This window comes from Thalassophryne amazonica, chromosome 19 (assembly GCF_902500255.1).
Source record: "Thalassophryne amazonica chromosome 19, fThaAma1.1, whole genome shotgun sequence".
Classification (NCBI taxonomy): Eukaryota; Metazoa; Chordata; class Actinopteri; order Batrachoidiformes; family Batrachoididae; genus Thalassophryne; species Thalassophryne amazonica.
In genome coordinates, this window is record NC_047121.1 from 41,165,372 (window position 1) to 41,188,162 (window position 22,791).

At 44.9% G+C, this 22,791-nt stretch overlaps 1 protein-coding gene across 1 annotated transcript; it reads right to left on the bottom strand.

The window, feature by feature from the left end:
- Positions 1 to 1,411: 1,411 nt before the first annotated feature.
- LOC117531987 (microtubule-associated protein 1S-like) lies at positions 1,412 to 22,234 on the bottom strand. Its single transcript, XM_034195188.1, has 10 exons — positions 22,048 to 22,234; positions 20,012 to 20,107; positions 19,059 to 19,141; positions 18,248 to 18,385; positions 16,105 to 16,615; positions 15,873 to 15,959; positions 4,304 to 6,822; positions 3,424 to 3,574; positions 3,122 to 3,339; positions 1,412 to 1,645 (listed from the first exon to the last, which is right to left on the bottom strand). The coding sequence occupies exons 1-10, from the start codon at positions 22,202 to 22,204 to the stop codon at positions 1,490 to 1,492; spliced, it is 4,116 nt and encodes a 1,371-aa protein (XP_034051079.1). The 5' UTR covers positions 22,205 to 22,234; the 3' UTR covers positions 1,412 to 1,489.
- Positions 22,235 to 22,791: the final 557 nt, after the last annotated feature.

Consider the following 22,791-nt stretch of genomic DNA (forward strand, 5'->3'; position numbering starts at 1 on the left):
TGTGTCACACAACACGGAGCAGCACACCCTCCCCCCCCCCGGTCTTTTGTTGTTGCGCCATCACATGGCTCAGCAGCGCCAGCCAACAGCCATGCAGGTAGGTTCAGCCTGGCCCGCCCACTCAGTGCTCTCCTCGAGTCAGCCCTCTACCTCACGAGATTTTGTTTTAAGTTGTGTTGAGTGATTTTTTTTTAAACAAAAATATTGATTGTGATAATAAAGTATTTTATTGTCATGTACAATGTTTGGCGAAATTCTATCCTAGGTCTTTTGGATCCTTTGGATCTATGAAGCTTAAATATGAAAAAGTATCGGTATCGATATCGGCAATACTGGGCCTATACTTACTTGGTATCGGATCAATAACAAAATTCCCGGTATCGCCCACCTCTAATGTTCAAGGCATTTTTCTCTGAGTTATAGAGGTTGGAATCTCCCACCTTCTGAGGGTTTTGAAAGCAGCAAGAGCTGAGGCAGCTGTCCTTTTTAAGAAAGGTGGTGTGTTTTGAGCTCCTTTACATTTAAAGCAACAGACACAACAACTAATCACGTAAGGGGTAAATTTTTCAGATGCATCAAGCCTGATCCTGTCAGATCTCAGAAGCTAAGCAGTGCGGGACCTGGTTAGTACTTGGATGGGAGACCTCTTTGGAACACCAGCGGCTGTGTGTGTTTCTCCAGGTAAAACTGGAGTTGCATCAGGAAGGGCAGCCAGCATAAAACTTGTGTCAAAAACCAATGCGGATCTGGCTGTATTCCCTGTGGCAACCCTGAATGAATTGGGAGCAGCCAAATGGACAACAACAACAACAACTGGGTGTCTTTGAGGAATGTTTGAGGATAAATTTTAATATCTGCTTTAAAACACCTGCGTAACTTTTTATATATTAGTTTGCTGCATAATATAACACCTTTAAATCTAGTTTTGTAAAATAAAAAGTAGACAATTTGGCTAAAGCTGAGTTCACATTAAAAATATATTTTGTGTCCATCTTCTCTGTTATGGGTCGTGCTGCTGCAACAGATTTGCAGCCCCACATCCAAAGTCCAAATTTGCTGAGTTTTGATCGTACACATCACTGACCTTTGCAGTCTGAAATAAATGCAGCTGACACAGTCAAGCTCATGATGTGGCTAATGCTTAGCAACAGAAACAAAACAGAATAAATGTGGATCACCACTGATAATTCTGGGGTGGCAAAGATCTGTGAACTGTGACTTCATGTGCAGCCAAACATGCTTTTCTTAATGTGTTTTTCTTTCTTGTCTTTCATAATTCATGCATTATTCCCCACAGCCGTGTGTGTTCACTTTGAAAAGTGTTGAAAAATTAGTGTTGTTCAGTGCAAAAACAGTTCACACAGAAGCAGCGGGTGACAGAAGGATGTACTGAAGCTCCCACCTCCATTAATGTATCAAGGATCACACAGACTCCTTTCTTTCTTTCAGTCTCTCACATTTAGATTTCAGTTTTCACCATCAGCCTAGTTCAGAATTCTATTTTACACGCAGGAAAGGTCTCGTCCTGCATGGCAACGGTGCTGTTGGAACCAAGGACTGTGATACCCAGCTCCCGCTGTCTGTCCAGAGTCTGCTGGTACCACTCCTGCATCAACACCGACTCAAAGGTCGGGATCAGTGTTACCTACGTAGACACAAAGAAAGAAAAGAGCAATGAAAAGTAAACCCATTTCTAATCAGTTTCTGCACGTCATCTTTGCACCAAACAGCCCTCACAGCATCTACTGTGATTGGCACAATAATAAATTTGATCTGCACTATTGCTGCACATTGTTTTCTGATTGATAAAATGGTATTACAGGCCATATAAGTAACAGTAGTATAATCGTCTTTCTATATCAAAGGTGCATAGAGCTGAACTCTGGCCTCTTTTGGATTGGAGCTGTGCATTTTGCTATAAACGCCTTTACAGTGTCAAATCTCGCGCATAATCACGTTCTCGCTGGGGAGGCCGAGATTTTGTTGTCAGTGTAAACAAGTGTTTACAGGTGGTGGAGTGGACAAGTAACAAGCAACTTGTTTGCAACATTGCGTCATTGTGGAGGTGAGTTCAACCAAAATGTGTATTTAGGTGTTTAACTAAGATAATCGTGAGTCTTTAATGTGAGTTTGATTTAAAAAAAAAAAAAAAAAAAGCGTGCTGCTATTAGGGTTGCGTGTCGGGAACTGGTTCTTTTTGGGTATCCTTAAGAAATTATTTGATCCATCATTAGTTGAGTATCAAAAGCATTGTCAGTTAATGTAATAGTTGCTTAATCAGCAATTCACTGTTACAACTCTAACTGACAGCATGCTACGGCAAAAGTAGGAGAGAAATGGAGCAAAAAAAACATTCTTGAACAACTTTATTTTCTTTCTCATTCAAGTAACACATATGTTAACTAATATGACTGTGATGTGAGGGTGCAAAGTGAATCGATATTGTTTGTGATGCAAACAGCAGCCACTATCACTCTCCTCCACCACCACCACCCCTGGCAACACACAGCACATAATGTTGCCAGTCTAGTCGACTGCATGTAGAGATACTCTCAGAAGATATCGTCACAGGTGACAATATGTGCACACAATGCATGTGAATTTAAACACCCATTAAATTAAATCAAATTAAACATTCATTCATATTCAGCTGCTTATCCGGGTCCAGTTCACGGTGGCAGCAGAGCAAGCAGCTCATCCCACACTTCCCTATCCTCGGCCAAGTCCTGTAACTCTTCCCGGGGGATCCCAAGGTGTTCCCAAGTCAGCTGGCAAATATAATTTCACCTCAGGGAGCTTGGATTGCTGCTGCTGTATGCTTTGCCCTCCAACAGGTTGGCTTTAATCCATTAACTCACTTGTGTATTGCAGTGTCTGTTCCACTCTGGCTGAATACCTTTCACTACAGCTTATGGTAATATTGCCACGTACTGCAGAAGGGAAATTTGTTTGGAAAAATTTCACACCAAAATCAAGACTACACAACCAGTCAAACATCTGCTGAGGTGTGTGGCTTATGATATTGCATGTTGTGTACTGGATGAAAACGATGTCTTTTTCATGTATAACTCCAGTTACATAACGAACATTTTACACTGCTTAAGTGTGGATGTGTTTCTACCTGCACAGGGTCAGGCCAGGACACCTTTCCATCAAGCAGCGCGTCCAGCGTTTGCCTCATAAGCTCCTCCCTCTCTGGACTGTTGCCGCTGATGATGTAGCATGATGACCGGACACACTTGAAGAAGTCCACATTGACTGTAGAGGATGATGGTCCAGAGGGAATATAGGCCAGGTCTAAATACACACTGTCTTCACCTATAGAAGACGACTTACAGCCTGTCAAAAAGAATTATAGTGTTCTCACAGTTTATTTGACTAGAACTCATTCAACACACTGCAAAGTTATCATTAACAGAATACCGGGACTGGTCGAAGGCTTTGCCGGTGCTGCGTGGGCACTGACAGAAGGCTTACGAGTAGAAGTCTGATTATCCCTGTTGCCTTTTGTGCCTCCAATTTGGCTCCCAGTTTTGCTTTTCCCTGAGCCGGACCTTTGGGAACCTTCAATAACCTGGAAAATGAATAAGAATTTTATAAAAGGTGAGTTATGTCACCAAGCTCCATTTGGTTTGTCACAAACTGAATAAACCAATCGCAGCCAAGGACAAATTTAAGCAAACCAATCACAGAGGCAGTTGGTGGGATTAAGGGACTGGTATATGCCCAATTAAGAAGACTGCTATTTTTACAAAATAAATTTTTGTGCCTTAAAATATATCTTCAAATAGACATTTACAGTACAGCTTGAAATGGCCCAAATCAGAACTTTCTCATCACATAATTTAATGAAGCCAAATCTGTTTTTTGTTTTTCAATATCAGGTTTAGGCTACTGTCTTTTATGGGACTGGATCTGGTTCATATTTGATCTCCACCAACCCGAACGATATCACAATCACTGGCCACAGTTAACCAAATGTCAATAACACATCCCTCAAAATGTGTAATCATTACTGGATTTTAATGGTAAACATCAAGAGAAAGCATTGACAGCAACTTAAACCCTTCATTCTCACAATTACATTCAAATATATGTTGTATTAAAATTCTCACCAAGTACTACAATAGTTTAATTGCAATGTACAGCGATGTCAGCCATGATAGAGAGAACTGTTTTTCATTCCCCACAACATCTAATTACTGATGTCATTTTGCCCAAAATTCTAACTAATTTATTCTGCTTACAGAAAACATCAACTCACACCACATGCGTTTTTTTGTTCAGTACTAATAAAACTCACCCCTGATGTCTTTTTCCCTCGCATGCCATTAGATTTGGTTCTCTTTCCATGAGCGTCAGCATCAGACTGGGGAACAGGCATGGATGCTTCAGGATGTGGAAGTAAGGGCGGACTGTCCCTGAGGGGAGCCGGAAGAGGGTCCGGAGGCAGGGAATGGCTGGTTGGAAGTTCTCGTGGGGAGTTAGGTGGTTCACTACATGATTCTTCTTCATCAGAGTCCAGAGCTCCATCTGCAGTAGTGGATGGGCAGTCCTCTGTGCAAACAGGAGCGTGTGATTCACTGGTTGATGTCTTTTTGGGGTTGTTGTTGTTCCCTTGGTATGGACCTAGGGCTCCTCTGAGGGACTCACTTGTACCTGAGCTGGAGTCAGGCGGTTTGAAATGCTTGAACTCACAAGGTGAAACCAAACACAGGTCCACGTCATGAGGTGACACGTCACAGTGAAGGCTATTGGATGCTGGAGAACGCCCCATTTCTGAACCCTGTCCTAAAGATCTGGAAGGTTTCTTCATTTGTAAAGACATCGCCACAAAGTGGCTCCCATTTGAGTGGGAGTGATGAACACTGTCCTCCCCATCTCTTTGGCTGGTTGGTCCCTGCTCTAAGGACATGGACAGTGATTCGTCCACTTCTGTGGATTGGGGTGAGCTCACTTCGGCTGGCAATGAGTGTGTGGTGGTTGTCGTGGCAAGAGATGGAGAGGGGTCAGAAGCATCATCTTTAAATGAACCCAAACAGAGGAAACTTATGTGCTTCTCTCGAGGGTTCGACAACTTGTTCTCCAGAGCGATCTTGGCCTGGTGTGCTTGTCCCTCGCTTTGTCTAGACAACCCATTTGCCTGGGAGACATCACTGACCTCTAAGTTAACCATCTGGGTTTGTAATCTGCCAAGACCCATCCTATTGCACCACACATCATCTGGAGACAGACAGTAAGGTGTGTGGCCTGCACTGTTGGGCCGTGAATCAGGGGAGGCAGGTTCTACCGTCTCCTCCTCAGGGCTGAGTGCAGCCTGGTTCTCTTGAGAAGATCGTGAAGGAGGACTGTGCCTCAAAGCTCCATCCAAGAGAGTATATTCAGTTGGTGTCAGGTCGAGCTCATCAGTGCACTCATTCTTTGGCGCTTTGTTCAAGGGAGATGGAAACCCTACAAATGTCAATGGCGTTTCTTTGGTAGCCATTCTACACTGTGCTGCAGATCTGTGTGGAAGACCTACCTCGGCTTTCTCTTGAGTTCCACCCTTGTGTTGTCCTCCCTTATCACTAAACATCTCGCCTCCCGCAGTGCCTGAGGCACCTGCTGACTCTTCCCTCTGCAAATCAGCAGTGTCATTACTTTGTTCTTGGCACAGACCTCCGAGGCTCTTTTGTCTCTGTGACTCACCACTTGTCTGTTTTCCATTACCTGCTGTTTCCACCTGTGCACCTTCTTCCATGGTTTCCTCCCTTAGCCTAAGAAAATCTGCTGTCATGTCCTCTGGAGGAGACATTTCAAAGTCATATGGCATTTCTTGAGGCTCTTTCTCCACTTTTTGATTCTCCCGGTTCACTTCAGTGCTGTTTGGCTCTGTGTTTTTGTTGTTTTTCATTGCTGTGTTCTTTGGCACTTGATTGGTGAGAAGTACATTCTTCCCATCTAAAGAAGAATCTGTCTTTGACTCATTTCCAGATGGTTTGGTGATTTTCTTTCCACCTGTTTTTGAATCATTTTTCGCTCCCTTTCTGATCTTAGTTTTATTTTCAGTCTTTGGTTTAGAAGAGGCGAGGTCTTTCTTCATCAATCCATCACCCTCTTTACTGCCAGTTTTCTCCTCCTTGTCCCCATCTTTCACTCTGCCTTTCTTCACAGTATTCTTATCAGATGCTTTTTGCTTGACACCCGTGTCTTTCATTTTACTTATATCTTTTTTGAACTCCTCTCTTGTAGCAATTCCATTTAAAACTTTTCCTTTCTCGTTCATCTCTTTACCATCTTCTCGACCTCTACGTTCTTTCCCATATCGGGGTGTTGTCTCTCTCCCCTGTGACCTGCCGCTGTCCTGACTCTCTTTTCTTTTGGTGTTTGTGTCTGCCGCTAACTTCTCGAGGTCCCCAGTTGTCACGGTGGGTTTCTGTAGGAAGAGAAGCCCTTTTAGCTTCTCCAGCCCCTGCAGCAGCTTTGCCTGTGGAGTAACACCAGGAAACAGAACCCTGATCACCTTCTCCTGGGAGCACGCTGGGTGCCATACAAGCAGGGCAGACACTGAGGCCAAAGCGGTGAGAGGGATTGTTTGGGATTTTGACAGTGATGATCCTGTATCAGGCCAGTTGTCCATCAGTGTTTGGTACTCCTGGCTGTTTTTGCTTGGGTTGAGGATGTACAAATCCAGCTGTCCAACTCCCATCTTCTGGAACAGGGTTAGTGGCTCAATGGGGACACCATGGGGTCGAAACATTGGATGTGGACTGATGTCTAACTTGTTTAACAACCGTAATGTGAAGGATGCCTGGTCTGTACTCTTCAGTACATTGTCCATGCCTGAAGGGAAACATAAGAAGGCTTTAATTGAGTTTAACGAAACTGAAATTGTTCCAAGACTTCTAAAACTCACCCTGAACCCACCATATCTACTGTTTATTTGCTTGGTCTAGTGTGACTGACATATGAGCTTGTGGGTATTCAATGCCATTGCACATGGCATTCACACATGCTCAGTTGTCCAATTTTCACTATTTATTAAGAAACTATTTAACCGTCACTTTATCGTACTGAACAAGTAGTGTTCAGGATCATCAGGTAGGCACCTTCTTAACAAGTAGCATATGTTGTGAAAGTGTAGGAACACGGACCCACAACAGGGGGCGCAAATGAACGGACAATGGAGGAATCAAATAACACTGTTTTTACTGTTGTGAAAAAGGCACAACAAATACAACCGATTACAATATGGAGATTGAGTCTTATTACAACGGTGTCGTGTGGGCAGGCTCGACGATAGGAGACGTCTGTCCAAGTCGAACCGGAACCAACCCGATTTCCTCTGCCACCGAACCCCGGGAATACTGGAGCCGCCAAGTCCCGAATTCCCAGGTGGCCACTGCCTCCGCTCGTCGGATCCGGTACTGCTGGCAGGAAACAGAAACAGTCAGGTGTGGATGCGGCTGCACCCAGCAACACGGAGAGTGGAGAGTCCACCTCCACCTCTCGTCAACAACAATCAAGAAATGTAGGAAGGTGAGTACTTATCCTACTTCGTCCAATACGGTCTTCAGCTGACCTAAGCACAAGCAACACAGTATTAATTCTCAGAATAATACAACTGGCTGAGTTCGTTACCTCTTTGGTAAGGCAATATCTCGGCACATGAGGTGGAGATGCCGTCCTGCTGATATACCTCATTATTGATTGGGATCAGCTGTCTCCAGTGATGGGTGACAGCTGTCATCCTGGCTGCTCCCGTAAGGCTGCACTCCAGGCAGGGCGCCCTCTAGTGGTGGTGGGCCAGCAGTACCTCCTCTTCAGCGGCCCACACAACAGGACCCCCCCCCTCAACGGGCGCCTTCTGGCGCACGACCGGGTTTGTCAGGGTGGCGACGGTAGAAGTCGGCCAGGAGGGCCGGGTCCAGGATGAAGCCCTTCTTCACCCAGGAGCGTTCTTCGGGGCCGTACCCCTCCCAGTCCACCAGATACTGAAAACCCCGGCCCATCCGTCGGACGTCGAGGAGCCGGCGCACGGTCCAAGCCGGCTCTCCGTCGATGATCCGGGCAGGAGGTGGCGCCGGACCCGGAGTGCAGAGGGGTGAGGTGTGATGGGGTTTAATCCTGGAGACGTGGAATACTGGATGAATCCGCAGTGAGGCCGGAAGCTGGAGCCTCACTGCGGCGGGATTGATGACCTTGAGTATCTTATACGGGCCGATGTATCGTTCTTGCAGTTTTGGGGAGTCCACTTGAAGGGGAATGTCCTTGGTGGACAACCACACTTCCTGCCCAGGACGATACGTGGGAGCCGGGGCCCGCCGCCGGTCTGCATGGTTCTTCGCCCTCGTCCGGGCCCTTAACAAAGCAGAACGGGCGGTACGCCACACCCGACGGCACTTCCGTAGGTGGGCCTGGACCGAGGGCACACCGACCTCCCCCTCAACCACCGGAAACAACGGGGGTTGATACCCCAAGCACACCTCGAAAGGGGAGAGGCCGGTGGCTGATGACACTTGGCTGTTGTGGGCGTACTCGATCCAGGCCAGGTGGGTACTCCAGGCCGTCGGGTGCGCGGCTGTCACACAGCGTAGGGTCTGCTCCATCTCCTGGTTGGCCAGTTCTGCTTGTCCGTTGGTCTGGGGGTGATACCCGGACGAGAGACTGACCGTGGCCCCCAGTTCCCGGCAAAAGCTCCTCCAAACATGCGAGGAGAACTGGGGACCGCGATCGGAGACGATGTCTGATGGTATCCCATGCAGACGGACGACGTGGTGGACTAGGAGGTCCGCTGTCTCCTGGGCCGTTGGTAGCTTCGGGAGGGCCACGAAGTGGGCCGCCTTGGAGAATCGGTCCACTATCGTGAGGATGACGGTGTTTCCCTGGGACAGCGGGAGACCCGTGACAAAATCCAGGCCGATGTGAGACCAGGGGCGATGAGGCACGGGCAGCGGCTGTAGCAATCCCGATGTCTTGCGGTGGTCGGCCTTGCCCCTGGCGCAGGTGGTACAGGCCTGGATGTAACCCCGGACGTCGGCCTCCAGGGACGCCCACCAGAAGCGCTGCCGGGACGACTGCCACGGTTCTTCGCACCCCAGGATGACAGGAGAGCTTCGAACCGTGACAGAAGTCCAGAACTGCAGCCCTGGCTTCTGGTGGGACGTAGAGGTTTGTTCTTCGGTCCGGTTCCGGGGTCCGGGTCTCGTGTCAGGGCCTCCCGGACGGTCTTCTCCACGTCCCAGGTGAGGGCGGCCACGATAGCGGACTCCGGGATGATGGGATCCGGGGGATCCGACGACTCCGTTTTGACCTCATCTTCATGTACCCGGGACAAAGCATCCGATCTTTGATTTTTGGTCCCGGGACGGTAGGTGATCCGGAAGTCAAAACGGCCGAAGAACAGTGACCAGCGGGCTTGCCTGGGATTCAGCCGCTTGGCGGTCCTGATATACTCCAGGTTCCGGTGGTCAGTGAAAACCGTGAATGGCACGGACGTTCCCTCCAACAGATGTCTCCACTCCTCAAGAGCCTCTTTCACCGCAAGGAGCTCTCGATTGCCGACGTCATAGTTCCGTTCGGCTGGGGTCAACCTGCGGGAAAAATAGGCACACGGGTGAAGGACCTTATCGGTCTTCCCGCTCTGGGACAGCACGGCTCCTATCCCTGAGTCCGAGGCGTCCACTTCAACCACTAACTGGCGACTAGGATCGGGCTGCACCAGAACAGGTGCAGACGCGAAGCGCCGTTTCAACTCCTTGAACGCGGCTTCGCAACAATCCGACCAGGTGAAGGGGACTTTTGGTGAGGTCAGGGCTGTCAGGGGGCTAACTACCTGACTGTAGCCCTTGATGAACCTCCTGTAGAAATTAGCAAAGCCTAGGAACTGTTGCAACTTCCTACGGCTTGTGGGTTGGGGCCAGTCTCTCACCGCCGCAACCTTGGCCGGATCAGGAGCGACGGAGTTGGAGGAGATAATGAACCCCAAGAAGGACAAAGACGTGCGGTGGAACTCACACTTCTTGCCCTTCACAAACAGCCGGTTCTCCAACAACCGCTGCAGGACCTGACGTACATGCTGGACATGGGTCTCAGGGTCCGGAGAAAAGATGAGTATATCGTCTAGATATACGAAGACGAACCGGTGCAGGAAATCCCACAAGACATCGTTAACCAACGCTTGGAAAGTCGCGGGAGCGTTTGTGAGACCGAACGGCATGACCAGGTACTCAAAGTGACCTAAGGGGGTGTTAAATGCCGTCTTCCACTCGTCTCCCTTCCGGATCCGAACCAGGTGGTACGCATTTCTAAGATCGAGCTTGGTGAAAATCTGGGCTCCATGCAGGGGTGTGAACACTGAATCCAACAGGGGCAACGGGTATCGGTTGCGAACCGTGATCTCGTTCAACCCCCTATAATCAATGCATGGACGAAGTCCGCCATCTTTTTTGCCCACAAAAAAGAAACCTGCGCCCATCGGGGAGGTGGAATTCCGGATCAACCCGGCAGCTAACGAGTCCCGGATGTAGGTCTCCATTGATTCGCGCTCAGGCCGTGAGAGGTTGTACAGCCTACTGGACGGGAACTCACTGCCCGGAACCAAATCAATGGCACAATCATACGGACGGTGGGGGGGAAGAGTGAGAGCCAGATCCTTGCTGAACACGTCGACAAGGTCGTGGTACTCCACCGGCACCGTCCCCAGATTGGGTGGGACTCTGACCTCCTCCTTAGCTTGGGAGCCGGGAGGAACCGAGGAACCTAGACACACCCGATGGCAGGTCTCGCTCCACTGAACCACTACCCCGGACGGCCAATCAATCCGGGGATTGTGCTTCAACATCCAGGGAAAACCTAAAACCACACGGGAGGTGGCCTGAGTCACAAAAAACTCGATCACCTCCCGGTGATTTCCTGACACCACCAGAGTTACAGGTGGTGTCTTATGCGTGATCGGAGGGAGTAGGGAGCCATCTAGTGCCCGAACCTGTACCGGCGAGGTAAGCGCCACCAGAGGGAGTCCTATCTCCCTGGCCCATCTGCTGTCCAACAGATTCCCCTCAGAGCCCGTGTCCACCAGTGCTGGGGCCTTCAGGGTTGAGTCCTCATAAAGGATCGTGACTGGGAGTCGTGTGGCAATGTGGGTGTGTCCCACGTGAATATCTCGGCCCACCCCTAGCCCAGTCTCTAGGGGCGGGGCGTTGGAGTTGAACCGCTTGGGGCAGTCCCTCATGTGGTGCTCTATCGCACCACAAACAAAACAAGCTCCGTGGGCCCCTCTCCTCTGTGCGTCTGGTGCCCTAAATGTTGCCCTACTCGTGTCCATAGCTTCGTCAGCAGGGGGAGCTGTGGCCCCACGGAGCGCAGGGGCCGTGGAGCGTGGGGAAGGCGGAGCGCGGTCGGAACCGGAAGGGAGAGGGACGGCGCGTGCCCGGCCACGCCCTTCGTCTCGTTCCCGCCGACGTTCTTCTAACCGATTGTCTAACCGTATGACAAGATCGATGAGCCCATCTAAATCCCGCGGTTCGTCCTTAGCCACCAGGTGCTCCTTAAGAACCAATGACAGTCCGTTTACAAAGGCGGCGCGGAGGGCAGCGCTATTCCAGCCGGACCTCGCAGCCGCGATGCGGAAGTCGACTGCATAGGCAGCTGCGCTCCGACGCCCCTGTCTCATCGACAGTAGCACAGTTGAAGCGGTTTCTCCTCTATTGGGGTGATCGAACACGGTTCTGAGCTCCCTCACAAACCCATCATATGTCTGAAGGAGCCGTGACTTTTGCTCCCAGAGCGCTGTAGCCCAAGCGCGTGCCTCGCTGCGAAGCAGGTTTATTACATAAGCTACCTTGCTAGCATCAGTCGCGTACATAACTGGACGCTGTGCGAAGATGAGCGAGCACTGCATAAGGAAATCCGCGCACGTCTCCACACAGCCTCCGTACGGCTCTGGGGGGCTTATGTATGCTTCCGGGGAAGGTGGGAGGGGTCGTTGAACGACCAGTGGAACGTCAATATTACGCACAGGGTCTACGGGAGGGAGAGCCGCAGCGGCGCCCGGAGGGCGCGCTTCCACCTGCGCGGCGAGAGCCTCCACCCTGCGGTTCAGGAGGACGTTCTGCTCGGTCATTAAATCTAACCGAGTCGTGAAAGCGGTGAGGATCCGCTGCAACTCACCGATTACCCCTCCTGCGGACGCCTGCGCGTCCTGTTCTTCCATTGGCCGTTCAACAGCCGGTTGACGCCCCTGGGGATCCATGACATTGGCCGAGATATCCTGTTGTGAAAGTGTAGGAACACGGACCCACAACAGGGGGCGCAAATGAACGGACAATGGAGGAATCAAATAACACTGTTTTTACTGTTGTGAAAAAGGCACAACAAATACAACCGATTACAATATGGAGATTGAGTCTTATTACAACGGTGTCGTGTGGGCAGGCTCGATGATAGGAGACGTCTGTCCAAGTCGAACCGGAACCAACCCGATTTCCTCTGCCACCGAACCCCGGGAATACTGGAGCCGCCAAGTCCCGAATTCCCAGGTGGCCACTGCCTCCGCTCGTCGGATCCGGTACTGCTGGCAGGAAACAGAAACAGTCAGGTGTGGATGCGGCTGCACCCAGCAACACGGAGAGTGGAGAGTCCACCTCCACCTCTCGTCAACAACAATCAAGAAATGTAGGAAGGTGAGTACTTATCCTACTTCGTCCAATACGGTCTTCAGCTGACCTAAGCACAAGCAACACAGTATTAATTCTCAGAATAATACAACTGGCTGAGTTCGTTACCTCTTTGGTAAGGCGATATCTCGGCAAATGAGGTGGAGATGCCGTCCTGCTGATATACTTCCTTATTGATTGGGATCAGCTGTCTCCAGTGATGGGTGACAGCTGTCATCCTGGCTGCTTCCGTAAGGCGGCAGCGCCCTCCGGTGCCTGGAGCCCGCACTCCAGGCAGGGCGCCCTCTAGTGGTGGTGGGCCAGCAGTACCTCCTCTTCAGCGGCCCACACAACAGCATACTTCTGTATGCCCTACAATAGACTGGCGTCCGAGCCAGGTTGTACCCCATCTCACACCCTATGACTGTTGGGATAGGCTCCAGCCCCCTGTGACCTTTAATTGGAGTAAGCGGGTATAGAAAATGGATGGATGGATACTTCTGTATCTCCCACCCATGTATAGTTTTAATCATACATAAATGTATGAAAGCATATACATACAATTAAAGTGTCTCAAATGAGTGCATGGGTTTGAGTATTGCACTGTTAAATCGAACACATCATTTTAATACAATAATTAAGTTAATGTAACTCAAACTTTGAAAAACGTTATAGTCACTCATTTCCATTAATTACACTAACTCAAAAATGCTCCGGTCTGCCCTGTGTCAGCCTGATCCCGTCAGATCTCAGAAGCTAAGCAGAGTAGAACATGGTTAGTACTTGGATGGGAGACCTCTTTGGAACACCAGCAGCTGTGTGTGTTTCTCCAGGTAAAACTGGAGTTGCGTCAGGAAGGGCATCCGGCGTAAAACCTGTGCCAATTACCAATGCGGATCTGGCTGTATTCGCTGTGGCGACCCCGAACAATGACGGGATCAGCTGAATGAACAACAACAACACTAACTCAAAAATGAATTGTTGTCATAACAACTCAGTTCCTTTAAGTGCATTTAAAGTTTTGGGGCATTTAAGTGTTGTGATGTATTTCCAGTGCATTCCATTCACTCATTTTAATTGAGTTTATGTAACGGCGCCAGCAGGTGTCACTGTGCATATGTACTTAGTAAACCTCCCAACAGCTCAAAAGGATTCTCTCGTCACAAGGCCAGAGCCCTGGGTTTTAGCCTTCTAGTTAGAGAGTCCAACTTCCATGCCGGAGATCGTGAGTTTGCGTCCCAAGGGGAGCAAATGGACGGAGTCATAACAACACAACATAGAGTGCAGCCGCTACATTTATACCATTATGAAAAACTGCAAGTTCTGTTCATGGGCTACCATTTCGCATTTTTCATTCGGTTGTAGTCCTTTTAGATTTTGTTTTTTTAGAAAGCAGATTATTGTCAACAAGTAAACCAAAGAATGCATCAAAAAAATTTAATCCAAAATATAATGCAAATTTTTTTAGGCAGAAATTTATTTGTCACTTTTTTATTGAAAAACATAAACTAGATTTACATAAGTTTAATTAACTATAAATTGTTAAGTTACTAAAACTTTAACAATTAAATTTTTGAAAATTATTTTATTTAAGTTGGCAAACTCAAATGGTTTAAGGCAGTCGGTTTCCTCAAATGGTTTGAGTTCAACTAACTCATTGACTTTTACAGTGTGGCGACGACAAGGTTTTGACTGTAACATACTTATAACTAAGTCACATTCGTCACAGAGCACTCATGTACAAAATCCAAGGACTTGGTCCGGACAGCACGGGTGCCCGATATGAAAGGCACACCTGGTAGCGTTGAGTTATCACAGCAATGAGGTTTTTACTGTGGCCTAATTATAACTAGGTCACAATGGTCACAGAGTACCCATGTACAAATTTGATACCTGGAGGCATTGATGCGATGAGGTTTTGATCATGACCTATTTCTAACAGGGACATAGAGAGCTCATGTGCAAACTCATCTAAGATCTTGCTCCAGACAGCTGCTATCCAATCTTGAAGCATTGATAAGCTCCTTCAGCGATGAGATTTAGACTGTGACTTCTTTTAATAAGGTCACAAAGTGCTTATACAGAAGTGCTGACGAGTCATTGCAACAAGATTTTGACCATGACTTACTTTTAACTGGGTCACCAGGATCACAGAGGTCAGAAGAGTCACAGAGCAGTCATATGCAAATGCATCTAAGCTTTTGATCCAGAGAGCATGTGTATCAAATACGAAACCTATACCTGGAAGTGCTGAGCTATCAGGGCAACAAGAGGTGTGACAGACGTACAAACATATGGACAGAGGCAACCCACGGAGGGCATAAACTTGTGTTTTGTTGATACAGAAAAGGCTCAACAGTGTATTTTACAATCCCAGACTCACCCCCTTCTTTTAAACTATGCTGCATTTAAAGAAGACTATGCAGACAGAACCAAGGTTAATCAACCAGTGTTACCAAAAGCTGTAAAATCTTTTCATTACTAATTAGATAAACTTTGTTGAGTTAGTTTGCTCATTTGGAAATCTAGCTGAACTGTTTAACTTTTTTTAAAGTGTCTTTTTAACTGTAAAACACTGGTAGCTAGGGTAGCCAGAATAAGTATGTAAAAAATACAGTAATACAGACCAATCTGTAAATTTTACAGTATAAAGCTGTTGTCATTTACAACAGCATTTATTTATTTTATTTTATTTTATTTATTGCTATATTTGCACAAAAACAATAAAGTTTATCAGTTTGAACATTATATTGTCTTTGTTGTATATTCAACTGAATATAGGTTGAAGAGGATTTGCAAATCATTGCATTCTGTATTTACATTTTACACAACGTCCCAACTTCACTGGAATTGGGGTTGTGGTAGCGCTCACAGTTAGTGTTCTTGTTTACCAAACAGAATATCCCTGCCGCAAGGCTACATATCCCCTGTTCTACTTTTATTTAATTTTTTAGTTTTTTTGTAAATTACAGCAGTTTATACTGTAATATCTGCAGTATTTTCTGTAAATGAATTTACATATTTTGACTGTATTTTTTTTTTTTTTTTTTTTTACACAATTATTCTGGAAACCACAGCTATCTATTTTTTCCCCATAAAAACAATGGAATATTTTTTTAATAGTGTGCAGTGCTTTATTGTAATATCTTCTTGCCTGAGAATAATAATTGGAAACAACTAACACTGAGATATGTAAAGTCTGTCACAAATTCAAGCAAGGCTTAGGCTGTCACTCACAAGACTGTTTTTCCATCTGCAACCTGCTGGGGGCGTTGAAGAACACAACTCCAAGCTCCGGGGAGATCAGCCGCTTAGTCAAGTCGCCTGTATGCAGATGATATAAGTTACACAAATAAAAATTTAAACACCAAACAGGTACAGTTGGCGACTGTCACGTCATTAATACAACAACACTGATTAAATCATGCTTATGAGATATCAAGCCTTATTTGCTGTGCTTGTTTCTGACCTTTGAGGTCAGAACTCAGCTCAGACTCAGCCACCTTCCTCTCCAGGAAGGTGTTAATTCCAGGGAGGTTCTCTGTTCCGATGTGCGTCAACAAAACTGCATCCACTCTGTCCAGGTGACGCACCAGCTTCCAGAAACAGGCCTGAGAGTCTGAACCTCCATCCACCAGCACCGTGAAGCCGTTAATAGCAAAAAAAGCACAGTCACCTCGTCCAGCGGGGAACACATAACAGCAGGGGCGGGACAGCTTGAGAAACCCCACATTGGTCGGAGGAGGAAGGAGCTCAAAGGGAGACGGGGAGCAAAGGGTACCAGCAATGAGGGAAGTGAATTCCCCCAGAGCCTCCATGGCCGGCAGTACCTCTGGGGGATTGATGTGGAGCGTGAAGGGACCCTGGAGAGACTGGTTCCCCAAGAGAGTCCTCCTCCAGTGGCCAATATTTGGGCAGCTGAGGGTCAGACTAAGTTTAGACGAGGACACTGAGGAGAAGGAGCTCTCTTGATCCAGGAACTGAAGACAAGGAGAAGACAGAGGATTTCATCAGCACATACGATATTCTTTTACAAAGGGAATTACTGTATGAGTCTTGAGTCTATGTATTTTTAAGTAGTATCAAGAAGGTTGGGAGAGTTGCATTAAAAATGTATTGTGGTAAAGTTACTAACTACCTGTAATTGGTAACTTTAGTAATACTTCTAAAAATGTCATCTGTAATGTAATGACAGTATAGTAAAAATATTGTATCTAAATCGGATTATTTTCTGTTTCTTCTGTACTTATTGTGAAATGCACATAGAAATGAAAGTAAGCAAATATCTGTATGTTTTTTTTTTTTTTTACATACAATCTGCAAACCATCAAAGATCATCAATGCAGGGTGATTTTAGGAACAAAATGAAGAAATAAATTGCAAAACAAAAGCATTGACAAAACTTAAATATAAATGCATGTAAATTTCAATATTTTTACACATTACTTTAATCGATTGCACAGTGTACAGTGTTACTCACTTTTTCATCTTTATTTTTGAGCAGTGTGAAAAGTTTTCATTGAATTCTCATTGCAGTGAGTTCTCCATGGAGTTCCATACATCTTATGACTGCAAATCTGCTTAATTAGATCAATAATTTTCAGTTTAGCCAACTGAACAGTACATGTGTTGATATTAAGCTAAATGTGGTTATTTTGTCAGTCATATTTGCAATAGTAAAAGATTTATCCAATACATTAGTGAATCAATAGACATTATTTTATAAGATGTGATCTAATAATGGTTTGAAGCTTTTTTCAATTATCTATCAGACACAATACATTTACTGTGTGTGTTGTATTATGAAATGTACTTGATACAAATAAAATGAGTTATGTATTAAGTTATAAGACAACTGAAGTAGCATCTTTAAAAGGAGCGTTCATTGTCTCCAGTCTGCAGGGCTCTGGTGTGAGGATACTGGCAGCCTGCAGAGAGACCTTCTCTTGCAAGAGTAATTTATCAGCTCTACTGAGATCTGTTGTGTTATTATGTAGCTAATTATTCAACCCATTAAAATTTTTTTATTTTTATTCATTATATTTATTTATTTTTTTTACTCTGTAACTTTAGCACAGTGCAACTACACTGAAACAAAAAAATGTTGAACCAACTTATTTGAATTGTTTTAATTGGTAACACCTGAATGAATTAAATTCTTCGAAATTAAATTTGTAAATTAGAGTTAATCTAACCATATTATGTAATCTAGATACCAAAGACATGTACACTGAAAAAAGAACCAACTTAATTGAATTGTTTCAATTGGTAACACCTGGAAATTAAGTTAGTAAATTAATTTACTAACTTAATTTCAATGAACTTTTTAAAATTAAATTAGTAAATTAAAGTTAATCTAATTTACTAAATTAATTTCATAATCTGGTTACATGTAATCCATTACTCCCAATGCTGCCTGACAGTTTGATAGTTTGATTTTCACATTAAATGACAATGTTGTGATGATATAACTTTAGTAAAAAAAAAAAAGTATATAAGCCTAAACAACATGTAGATGTTCAACATTACCAACACCAAAATAAGCAAAAGTAGATACTGGAACTTTTATCATCGATAGAATAAGAGCAAAGTGCAGACTCTGCTGATTGTACCTGCACAGTTAATATGTGTTTCAGTTGGTGTGGTGAGAACAATCCTCTGTGGAATATCAGGTCTCCACTTTCTTCCACACTCTGCCCAGCCAAAATCAACAGTTTGTGTGCCGATTCCCTCACCAACAGACCAAACACCTGACCAAGTAAAACAGAACGGCTTTTACAGCGTCACATAAATCCAACATGAAGCCAAGAACTGAGGTGGGAAAAAAGCATAGCAATGTGTTAATTTATGCCTAACTATTATATTGTAATATGAGGCTGGGTTGAACAGGCAAAGCGAATTGCACAATAGTGTGGAACATTATTTGCAATAAATAACATTAGACCAGAATGTTAAATTAATTTTTAATAAATAAAATAATGCTTGTTGCTTTGCTTTAGAGCTCAGTTTGAAAAACAGTCATTTAAACATATTTTATGAATACAAAAAATTGAATAAAAAAAAGTTTCAAAATTAAAAAAAAAAGTTTTAAAAAAGATTAACATATGCAACACTGTATTATTGCACTGTAATTTTAAAAAGTAAAAAAGAACAATGTCCTGGCAGAGAATTAGCTGCAGTTTTCACTAAATTTACAATTATTTCCTTGAACCCTAAAAGGCAATGTTGTGTAACTCAAAATTAACTCGAAATATTGGTAAAATGTAAAAAATTAAATACGGAAAATTTCTTCACAATAATGGAGACCTACTGGAACCTATTTTGACAGAATTTTCTTACAGCGTATACATCTTGCACTGTTTATCCAATTACAACGCAGAATTTTGTTCATTCTTCAGAATCTTGTAGGACTTTCACCCTCACCTGTTCCTGAACCTGTTCCTGAGAGGGACAGACCAGCACCTGAGTGTCCAACACTCTGGTACTGTGGCGCAGAAACTTCTGCCCTAAAGAAGCAGACAGAAAGACAGAACAGGACAGATGGAAAAGCAAATAAAAAATGTTAAAAGTCACAGCCAGGTCGGGGGGGGGCAAGCCAGTTAATCAGAACATTAGAGCAAGAAGGACAGAAGCAAAGAGCAAGGAAGATGAAAAAGTAAAACCTGTAGTGAGGAAGTAACTGACTGACTCCCTAAGTGGAAAAAGAGGAAGGAAGAAGAGTGGAAAAGCTGAGTCAGTGGGACTGTCTCTTTGTGGACGAGTTGCCAGGTTTGATCAATCAAAAGTGTTTGATGAATGCCCGAGGATCCGCAGCTGACTGTGTGGAAAGTAGCAACCAAATGAATCAGGAAGGTTAATTTGTTTTTCAAAGTTAAAAAAAAGTGCAAAATGAAGCAAAAGAGTGGACATTTTCAACGGCTGGTGCATCGTTTCCCTTCCAGTTTGGCTCTGAGACTCTGTGGGATGCACAAACTCAAAGCTGAAAAAGAATACCAGATAAAATCATCATCGGAGTATTTTGACTATGTATAAGCACCTTCACTGGCTCGACTCACTCACTCTGCAGAAACACAGTCAGACCGATTAGTTTATGTCTGTGTGACGTTGGTATTATTTTGCTTTTGTTTCTGCATATTGAAAAGCCAGTGATGACCTAAATCAGAGAGAGTTGGCATCGCCTGCTTGGTTTCATTCCAAACGCCCCACCCATATGGAACAATCGCCTGACTGCTTGTCCACCTTCCTCCCTTCCTTCCTTCCTTCCTTCCTTCCTTCCCTCCTTGACCTCAGACCACTTAAGGTGTGGATTGCCATGGAGACGGGGTTATTTGTGTGACAGAGTCAAAATGTCTGGAGATGAACACACTCTTACTTACCTGTGCCTTTGAATGAAACTGTGTGATGGGAGAGGAATTCTTGCAGATACAGACTGAGATTGCAGGATTTCAAGTCTATGTCCCAACACCGAATACCTGAAGAAACAAATGCAGGGATATGCAATGTTTCCGGTAATTATATTTAAAACACACAATAGTATACTGCATTTAGGTTTTGATGGGGGTATTATAAATTACATTAACATGTGTTCCTGCTAGGTTGTGGAGATTCCCTTTTGTTGATAGTGAACGAGAAGTTTGGTGTTTGAACTCCACCAGAGCCATAAACATACGGTGTATATGTATCAGTTACAGGATGTCTCAGATCATGTAGGTTTTTGCCCTATAGTCCACTGCCCACAGAGCAGCCCACCAGACCCTTTCCTTTCTCCTTGTGGGTGGCGATCCCACATGGAGGTCACATCATGCTGTTTTTTGGGTTGAGCCCAACTCTGCCCCATGTCTGTAGACTCAGCCACCTGAAGGTGGTTAAGAATGACAGGGTTCAGGTCCTGTGGGACTTCAAATTCCAGAGCCAAGCAGCTGTTGGCCAACCAACCAGACACAGTGGTGGTTGACAAGGAATGAAGACTGCAGTTGGGAATCCCAGCTCATAGCAACAGCAGAAAGAAGAAGTACCAGAAGTACCAAGAGCTGAAGGAACAACTGGAGCGGATGTGAAAGGCAAAGTCCAGAGTGGTCCCAGTGGTAATAGGAGCATTTGGAGCTGGAACTCCCAAACTCTAAGATCAGCTCCAGCAGATTCCAGGCACATCAGAGGTCAGACATTTTTATATATGAGGGGCAAATGAGAAGTTCTGTGCCTGACCAGGAAAAAGTATGGTGTGGTTGTCCATCTTTTGTATTCTGAGAAACCAACATTTGCAATATATATATATATATATATTATACTATATATATATATATATATATATATATATATATATATATATATATATATATATATTCACAGCAGTTCATGATGGCATTAAAAGCAAATTGATCTATGGTTTGTGATACAATCACGAAAATGGGAGGGAGAGACTGTTATGGTTATGGTTAGAGTTAGAGTTAGGGGAAGGTATTAAAACAGTGAAATTAAAAAAAACTGTGTCACGAAAATGTGATTCATTTCGTTATGGGGGCACGAAAAAAGCGTGAGAATTGTACTTATTTTTAAAATATCTCAAATTCTTTCCCCACTTAGTTCGTGGCAGGTGGACATTTGACCTGCAAAAAAAAAAAAAAAAAAAAAACGCATATTCTGCCTTGCAATTAATAAATAATCAATTGGCCCTTTGTTAATATTCCCTAATTTTAATATTTTCATTCCTGGTCTGCCCTACTTAAAACATCTTATTGGAATCCCAAACAACAGGATGTCAATCACAAATCGAAACAACTTTTTTCCGATAAGATTCCTATTGCCTTCAGGTATTTTTATAAATCTTATTATACACTTACAATCTGAGTAATTTAAATGCGTTTTATATCTAAATACAGTTTGATGTCCACTTCTCTGATCCCGTCTTTATCTTTTTACACTCTCAGCATTTATCTTTGTGCTGCTTCTATTATTTAATATTTATTTGTCCCTCATATTTTCTTCTCCCATCCAAAGTGACGAACTTACAGGCCTTGAAATACAGTGCGCTCACAGTCACCGCAGTAAACGGCACCAAGCAGCCCTCTGTAACATCCCCCCGGTGCCACATCGTTGCATAACGTCACGCTGAGACACGCAAAAAAAAAAAAAAGACACGCACACGATGCATTTTTAATTGTAATTCTAAAAAGCGTCTCGGAGTGATGCTGATGATGCGCGCGGCACCGTGACGCATAGAGAACCAGGATGGGCAAAACTGCGTAAAATAAATAAATAAATAAATAAATGCAAACAAATCAACGCAACTGATCAACGCAACTGATCACCTTCGGTAGTTAATTATACAACGTCAAGTTGCAGCTTCGAAGATAATTTTCGATTTACATGAATTAAACAGACGGTTTGGCAAACAATAAGAACCAAAGCGTACCTCGTTCGAGCTCCCTGATCACGTGTTCCGCCCGGACGTGTTGATCGGTCCGTCCGACGACGATCAGCAGGGAGTATTTGTGAGGGCAGAAGCCGAGGTTTGCGCTCCTCATCACCTCCTTGTGCGCCTCCCTCTCCAACACCCGGCTGGACGCCATGATGCCAGCTTGGATGTGATGTCACCGAGAAAAAGCCTGACAGCCTCTTTTCATCATGACACACGACTCAGTGTCTAAAAGACTTGAATTATTGATGGAACACAGCTAAAGAAATCAATATACTGCTTTTCCTTCCAACACCACCACCCCCTACCCAAGCTTTTTAAAGATGTGGCTTTAAAGGTGTCATGTTGTACACATTTTCACCTGATTAGTTTAAAATAAATTAATGAATAAATAAATAAAGTTTATTGTCTGCAAAAGCAATCTGTTGCTTTAAATGAGGAGCTACTGCTAGCCACGCCCCCTCTCACAGGTATCTGTGTATGTTGTCCATTCGGCTGCTCCCGTTTTTTGTGTGTGTATGTTTGTTCTGGGTCACCACAGCACATACAACCAGATCCGCATTGATATTTGGCACAAGTTTTACGCCGGATGTCCTTCCTGACACAACTCCAGTTTTACCTGGAGAAACACACAGTCGCTGGTGTTCCAAAGAGGTCTCCCATCCAAGTACTAACCAGGTCCCACACTGCTTACTTCTGAGATCTGACGGGATCAGGCTGACACAGAGCAGATCGGCTGCC

Bases quoted from the DNA above. Each gene is read 5' to 3' on its own strand.
- LOC117531987 (XM_034195188.1), bottom strand. From the start codon at position 22,204: ATGGCGTCCAGCCGGGTGTTGGAGAGGGAGGCGCACAAGGAGGTGATG. The intron at 3,340-3,423 runs GTATTCTGTTAA...TCTTTTTGACAG, and splicing joins AAAGCCTTCGACCAGTCCCG to GCTGTAAGTCGTCTTCTATA. The intron at 1,646-3,121 runs GTAGAAACACAT...GTGTCTACGTAG, and splicing joins CCTGGCCTGACCCTGTGCAG to GTAACACTGATCCCGACCTT.